General features: G+C 36.4%; 2 protein-coding genes across 4 annotated transcripts in view; one reads left to right on the top strand and one right to left on the bottom strand.

Annotated features, from left to right (window-relative positions):
- LOC107679723 (neogenin-like) overlaps positions 1–5,474 on the top strand; it is a 173,244-nt gene extending 167,770 nt beyond the window's left edge. For all 3 annotated transcript variants that reach the window (XM_016475362.1, XM_016475363.1, XM_016475364.1), the window contains exons 26-29: positions 800–958; positions 1,968–2,216; positions 2,761–2,885; positions 3,762–5,474. In XM_016475362.1, the coding sequence (XP_016330848.1) occupies positions 800–958; positions 1,968–2,216; positions 2,761–2,885; positions 3,762–3,845 (617 nt within the window). In that variant the 3' untranslated portion in view covers positions 3,846–5,474. The remainder of the gene's footprint in view (positions 1–799; positions 959–1,967; positions 2,217–2,760; positions 2,886–3,761) is intronic.
- Positions 5,475–6,086: 612 nt separating this feature from the next.
- The window catches only part of rps17 (ribosomal protein S17), a 4,392-nt gene continuing 2,381 nt past the window's right edge, over positions 6,087–8,097 (bottom strand). Inside the window, exons 4-5 of the mRNA XM_016475365.1 lie at positions 6,320–6,385; positions 6,087–6,211 (exon numbers count right to left, since the gene is read on the bottom strand). Of these exons, the coding sequence (XP_016330851.1) occupies positions 6,134–6,211; positions 6,320–6,385 (144 nt within the window). The 3' untranslated portion in view covers positions 6,087–6,133. The remainder of the gene's footprint in view (positions 6,212–6,319; positions 6,386–8,097) is intronic.

The raw sequence follows: 8,097 nt of genomic DNA on the forward strand, positions 1-8,097 counted from the left end.
TTTTTGCAGATTTGCACATGTACAAGGTTTAAAATGTTCATTAAATATTTTCAAAAAATATTGACATTTTGAGCAGCTGCATTCCTCTAGGTCAAAGATGAAAAAATGGGATTTACAATAAAAAGTAATTTACAAAATTATTTTGACTTGTTTATTTATTAATGAGTAACGTCTCTTTTGAGTGAATGTGCACATTTTTTATGTTAACAGGTTTTACCATGTTATTTCAACATTTAACCACTTTTTATTAATTTAAAAATTGAGAAATTCTTTCAAATTTAAATCTTGTACAAGAACTACAGCAAAAACCAGTTTGATGCATATTTTATCAATATTTTAGAAATTTTATTTGAATATTACCAGTACTGACTTCAATGGATTTAATTAAATTCCTTTGAACACAACTGCTCAAAACAGTCTAAATTTATGAAACCTACACATTAAAAACATTATTACTCTGATTTTTTTTATGTAAATGTTAAGTGTAAGTGGTGAAATGTTAAGTAATGTAAGGTCTTTCATGACACTACATATGCTGGGGTGTGAATTCGATAGGTGCTTGATATAAAATAAATGGTGCTTTAAAAAGTCCTTGAAAGTCCTTGAATCTGGTGTTCATGAAAGAGTGGGAACCCTGCTAATGATAGTTCTTTAACCTAGCAACATAGCGTGTCTTTCAATCTGTGTTGTTCTTTGTTTGCATGAGCAGATGTTATAGATGCACCATGCTTTCCATAATCTCTTAGCTTTGTGTGCAAGGTCTAAACCATGGCGCTCTATTATTTGTGTTCATTCGCAGCTGTGATTAGTGCTCACCCCATCCATTCCCTCGATAACCATCACCATCATTATCACTTGGGCAGCCTGGCCTCGCCAACATGCAGCTATCTCCACCACCAGAGCAGCACGCGGTCCATCGCCACCCCCATCTCTCATCTAGACAGGGCACAGTCCACAGGTGAGAGCTCATTAGTGGGACTTTGTGAAGAACTTCATCGTGCCTGGATACAATTGTGTTAGACCATGTTCTTCTTTTCCTCTCAAAATGGAGTTACACTTACTTGGTGACCATGGAGTTGTAGTGAAACTTTCCATATCTCTTCATTTCCCCCTTTATCTCTCAAAGTGAACATACCTCCTTCTTTAGCACTTCCTTTGCCAACATTACATGGTTTCTAGCTGGCCTAAGTGAGTCATTTTTTTTGTTATTCAGTGGTTCAGCCTGTTCTAGACTGTTGATCAATTGGGGGACCTGGTTTTAACCTGGTGAACCATCTTGGTCAAGCTGGTTAGAGCTGGCAGACCAACTTTGGCCAGCATCAAAGCAAATACCCATTCTCCAGAAACCATCTTTACCAATAGAAAGGCAACATGAAAACAAAATTTACCCTATTTAAAGTCGGCATGAAATCTGTTTTCTACGTTGATGTAATTGACCTTATTGTAAATGATTCATTCATGTAGTTTTAATTTATTCATTATTTTGGACCCATAATTTTTAATCAACATGTTATAATTCCATCTTCTGGTGAAACATTAGACTCCCCTCTGACGTTGTTTTTTGGATTCTCCAGTCATTAATTCTCTTTCTAACAATTGACTGCAAACTCACATTTTACCAATAGTTGTAGAGTTTTAACACAGTTAACATGAATGTAATAAACCTTATGGCAATTATACCAAACAACAATACATTTAAGGAAGAAATATTAAGGTTGGGACACATCAAGATGCTCTGGACTTTCACCTTCAGTCTCCACAGCCTGGTTAAAAAAGATTGTTTAAAATTGGTTGTTTCAGAAGGAGAGTATTCTACCTACTCACATTTAGGTGTTTAACGTGATATGACTTGTTTTTTTTTTCCCCAGCAAGCTTCTGATCTTTAAGGTTGCTTGTATACAACACCCGCATGGTTAATAGTATGCAGTATGCACCATGTGCTGACCCATGTGCTGATGTAATTACAGAGTCAGTAAGGAACACCCCTAGTGCTGACATGCACCCTCCGTCTGGGCAGCCCTCCTGCACCACTGACCTTTCAGAGACAGACATTAGCTACCACAGCTCAGTCGCTGAAGAGGAGCCAGCATTCAGTACACCCACAGCACATGTTCGTCCCACGCACCCACTCAAGAGTTTTGCAGTGCCTGCCATCCCAGCTCACCCCATGTATGACTCAGCAGCATTACCCAGCACTCCACTGCTGTCTCAGACAGGTAAGTTCCTCTTCACACAAGATATTCACATCCATATTGGGTGATCCAATCTGCAATGTCTAAAATAATGGCTTTTAAAATAAAAATGTTTATAATATAGGCAGGTACATTCACCGGAATGAAAGCTAAGCTATTGGTAATTTCATTGGTGGAGTTAGAGGATGTAAATATCTTATCAGCATTGAGCTTAAAAAGATCTTGCCAACCAAAGTGTACTTTCTTCCAAGTTAAAAAATGAAAGCATTTATTGCATAAGAAAAGTCTGTGGAATATTGAGCCTAAATGGTACATATACAGTGAGAATATAATAGGACCTAGAACAGACCCTTGTGGAGCACCACAGTTTAGAGTTGCTGAAGAGGAAGACAAATGGACTGATGGAAAAATTCTGTCTTTTAAATAGAAAACTAATTTATTCCAGTATCTTGGATCTAGTTGTCACACTCCAAATGCTCTAAAAAGGATTTCATGGTTTGTGCATCCTTATCATGAATAGTACAAATTTACAAAAAGGACAGACACTGACTTGTGCGATCTGTTTTAGGGCCTCACTCAGTTAAAACAGCCTCTATCGGTACGTTGGGAAGGACGAGAACTCCTATGCCTGTCATAGTTCCAAGTGCACCGGATGTCTCGGAAAGTAGCAGACTGCATGAAGATGCAGGGAGCGTGAGTACTTTAGTTCCTATAATGTTCTGTATTACTTTTTCTCTGTACATTATGACTCTTACAACATAACCATGTACATTTGAGTCATTACTGTTATGCAGTAATTAGAACTCTGTAACATGCAAAACAAAATGCTTGTGTTATATGTATTTTTGGTCAAGTCTAGGAGCTTTAACAATATTAAATGTAGTTTAATTATTTATACAGTGGCAATAAAATGTATCTACAGTACAGCATATAACAGAATATCAGTAAGGAACCAGAAGCCATCTGCTCCAAATGTGTTTTATCTCATTTATTATGATAGGGACATGACAATGAACTGCTTAGTAGAATTACCTTTTTACAACATTTGGCATTGAATTCAAGGTATACATTTTATCATTATACATCAGCCCTATGATCTTGGCGTTGCTGGTGCCATGCTCTGCTGTTTGAGCTACAGCAATGCCATGCACTGTTACATACTATGTTTTTCTAGGGATACTGTTACATATTGAGTATACTGTTACATATTGAATATATTTACATTTATAAAAAGCTAATAATAAAATGTTTTACATCTTTTTCTTCTCTCCCAAACCTTTACCTGCTTCTCCCTTTTAACGGCTGTATTTATTGCCCATTTATTACAATTAATTATTGCAATTTTCCAATTTTTTAAAATTATTTAAAACTGCTGATCGGTTCTCATTTATCCTGCAAAATGCCCAATACTACCGTACCCCTTCATCCATTACCACGCATGTGGCTGTGCTATTTGATTTCCTGCTTTTCTTCTGCAGTACCATTGACCATCCCCTCATAAACCCAGTTCCCCAAACCCCAGCTCACCCCAACCCCACCCCCCGCAGTAACCTTCTTCATCTCCCTCAGAATTATGAGACGGACGAGTTGACGGAGGAAATGGCCCATCTGGAGGGCTTAATGAAGGACCTAAACGCCATCACGACAGCCTGAGCACAATCCTCATAATAACACTAGACCTCACCTGTCACGGGGAGGATGTCCTGTACAGCATGGAGGATTTCTCAATCATTCGCTAAATGGAGAGAGAAGAGCGTGAGATAGGAAAAAAAACACTAATGTGTGGCATACCTTGCTTTCTCTCAGGAAGGAGAAACCCATCAAATGAGGACAATGGACATTCTTGGAGAAAGGACGTGGTTACTTCAACCAGATGACTGCGATTTTTCTCTCAGCATCCTAAAATGTTTCCTTATATTTCAGCGGAGACCGTTTGAAAAGACACCGTTTTATTATCCTACGAAAAAAGGAAAACTACATTATGCTGGTGTACGTGTTGGTGCTTGTAAGGCACAATTTACAGTGTTTCATTTGTGTCTTTTCTTTGTATGTTTTTGTATCTATATATATTGCCCCCATTTCAGTGAGCTGAACATTGGACATCGTCCTTTTTATTTCTGCAACTCATTTTGTATTAAGCATTTTGATTGTCTTTTTCTCTTTTGTATGTCATATAATGTGCCATGTCTTATTTTCTTAAACATGTTTTGTATTGTTTTATATGCATGTACACTTATCTGTTTGTATATACGTTTAAAATGGACTCATTTCATCACCACAGCAATGTTTCCATTTAGTCAGAGACATGCTGCTTTTTCATTTGCCATTAGAATGGATTTTTGCAGTCTGCGAACGTCCCCCTTCTACATTATGCCTGTTTTAAATGGGAGTTCCCGTCAGATATGCCTTATTGAATTTGTGTGGAATGGCAGAAATCAGTACAACTGGGAAATATTTATCACACAACACTGTGATATTTATTCTGTAATGCTGAACTGTTACTGGTCACTCAGTCCATTGGTACGAGAACGTAGACCTCCATCACGCATGCCGTCAGACTTGGTGCTGAAACTCAAAACTTCAGGTTGCACACATATAACTGATAACTGAACAAATTTGGTACTTTGGAAAGTGCTTTATATGGTTTATTTCCTCATGCTGCATTGGTCTAAATTCTTGTATCAGAGCTTACACAAACTCAAAGAATGAATGACAACATTCACTGTGAGATTTTACAGACCACATGCTTGGCACTTAATGCAACAAAGTGCAAATGCAACACACTTTTCTACAGAACTCCCAGTGCTCATCTTTTATTTTCCAGTATATTTCTTGTATTTGTTTCATATGAAGTACTTGTATAGAATTTCAATGTGCGAGGGAAAAAACCCAACTATTCCTCCCCTGCTGAATATGGTTTTGATCTGTACTTTTACCCAAAGAAAATATGGAACAGCAATCATAATTTTGTTTTATGAATTTAATGTCTCAAACATTTTCTTGAATGTCATTCTGACTGTAAGAAATTCTGGGTAACTATAGGAACATGTTAAAAAGCTTGGTAAAAAAAAACAATGACCTATTTGGGATAACCTAACAAGTTGTAGGCAGTCAAACCTTTATTGCACTTTTTCAACAATTTCAAGAAAAGAAAAAAAAAAACATTTTTACATATCCTGTGTTTTGAATATAAAGCTCTATTTGTGTAATGTAGTGTCATAGTTTAGCATAGGCAGCTGGTCTTATTTGTTCTTTTGCCTCTGAAATAATATTTGAGCGGCAGGTTTTACTGTGTTGCATATGCAGAATTCTGTTGTTGCTTATTTCTGTACAAAGATCATCTTGCTGTCTCTAGAAATACTCTGGCTTTTTAAAAAAAAATACTAAAAACACTGCCTTTGGTTCTTATTTACTTGCATGCACTTTAAATATTTTGAACTGTGATTTGTTTTTCAGGACTCCCTCAGCATTTAAAATACCTCACTTTTCTGGTCAGTCATGATGGCTGAATAAGGACCTTAAACCATAATTCTCCAAACATTGGTTAGAAACCACTAAAATCGAGCATAATTGGAAATGTATGAAACCCATTTCCATTTTTTTTTCCATTACTACAGAAAGCTGGTTTTCATAGAATAGACACCTGACATCGGTTAAGTATTCAACATATGTCTTTCACATTTTCAAATCGGAATCAGTTGTACAGCTGTTTTTAGACTGCTGTTACTATTAACATTTCAGAAACCCTTATGTGCAATCTAGTTTAAAGCTTGCTTTAACGGTGTAACTGCTTTGTATTACAACTTGAACAAGTCAGATCTACAGTGTTATGAGTGACATCAGGAGAATAATGATCATCCAGATGATCAAAAATAACTTGTTCAAACACAAGGATGTTCTCTTTTTTTGCAGTCTTTATTGACTTCTGATCAATTACGCCTCTAGACTCCTCTGGGTGTTTTAAAGTTCATTCCAATACTTGGCTGGGTGACCTGCAAGTTGGAGATGTTGCCGAAGTCCTGCAATGAGAGAAAGAATGGGTTAAGTTATATAAAATATAGCCATTGCAGCACATAGGATTAAGTTTTTACAGTTCATCTACACAAACTACAGTCAAACCAACTTACAAAAGTCTTCAGCATTTCCTTTGTATCTGGATCAACCTCAATAATCTCCTGATCCAAAGCAGAGACCTGAGAACAGAGTGAACGTGCACATGAAATAAGGGACTAATGCAGTACTAGTGACATGGTATCATGCAGCAAATTATATTATTACTACATAAATGAGTTTAGAGGAACATAATAGCAGAGATTGTCATTTTTTGGGCTCTTCATAAGGAGAAACCAAGAGAACTCATACTGGCAGTTCGTAGGGATATGTAAAGTCACATCTATGATATTCATCACTATAGTTTTAACGATGTGGAGGCTGATACTATCAAGCATATCGCTCACTTTGCAACAAAATTACGCCTTAAGAAATCAGGCTTTCACTCATGATGTGGCCCAGCAGAATGCAGTTAGAATGAGCCCACATTCAAAATAGAGGTCAAACATGCCCCTTATGAGTTTACCTCGTTTTTTTATTATTACATGACCAAGAGTGCCATTTTAATATAAGCATGACTGCAAATGTGATGTTTATTGACCTGTTGCATAAAATCAGTAAGTTAATAGTGAACTATATTTCAGATACTGTCATCAAAAATGGTTCTAAAAACTGCAACATAACCGTTGTTTCCTGAACGTAACGTTTTTGAACAAATCAATTATCTATTCACAAAAACAGTCATCTGCTTAGATTCTCAATGAATCAGCTGTTTGAAGGAATCTGTTGAATGAATGCTTCCATGACTCATTAAGTGTCAGTTTCATGTTTAAATTTATATATAAAAAAAAAAAATTATATTTCAAGATTCAAAATATTTAAAGCAAATCTCAGTATTATGCAACTGCAGTTCAAATACATCTACACACTGCTAAAGACATCTTCTGTGGAACTTGTACAGTGCAAAAAAAGGATTTTGCTGGATATCATTTGATTGGTAACAGCCTATAGTGTCTCTTACTGAAACTGATTAAATGCAATAATCTGGCAAAAAATAAAAAATAAAATTAAGCCCACATCCTCAGCTAATAAGGTTTAAATAAAATAAAAAAAATAAAAAAGTATAAATGCCCCAGAAAATGTAAGATGTTTAACCGCATTGCCGCTTAAATGCAGTAATATGGCAAAAAAAAATTACAATAATAACAAAGTCCATATTCACATCTAATAAGGTGTTCAGATTCTAATAAATTAAGAAAAATATATAAATAAGTAACGCCCCCGAAGAATTCATGTCAAACATTTCTGCTTAATGAAAGAGTTAATTTCTCACTGGTATGAACTGACCACTACGCAGTATAAGAACAGTCTTCAACAGACCTTAAAGGGGTCATATGATGCGATTTCAAGTTTTCCTTTCTCTTTGGAGTGTTACAAGCTCTAGATGCATAAAGAAGATCTGTAAAGTTGCAAAGACTAAAGTCTCAAATCCAAAGAGACATTCTTTATAAAAGTTAAGAGTCAGCCACACCTACCTAAAACTGCTTGTTCTAACACGCCCTCACATATCTACCTCACTACGTGGAAATATTAGCATAATGCCGCCCAAATGTGCACGCAAAGAAAGAAGGCGTGGTTTCAGGAACAGCAGTAGTGTTGATGCAGCATGTCAGGGAGACGCTGTGTGTTTCAGTGCGAAAGCAAAAGCACTGTATTTGGCCTTCCGGAAGTAGATGCAATTAGGAATCATTGGTTAAGATTTATTTACAACAGAACAGCACAACCCAGATGTTCGAATTTGTGCAACGCATTTTATGGACGACAGTTTTTTGAACCTAGAAGAGTACAAGGCTGG

The sequence above is a fragment of the Sinocyclocheilus anshuiensis genome, unplaced genomic scaffold (assembly GCF_001515605.1).
Source record: "Sinocyclocheilus anshuiensis isolate Anshui unplaced genomic scaffold, SAMN03320099.WGS_v1.1 scaffold224, whole genome shotgun sequence".
In the NCBI taxonomy this organism is placed as follows: domain Eukaryota; kingdom Metazoa; phylum Chordata; class Actinopteri; order Cypriniformes; family Cyprinidae; genus Sinocyclocheilus; species Sinocyclocheilus anshuiensis.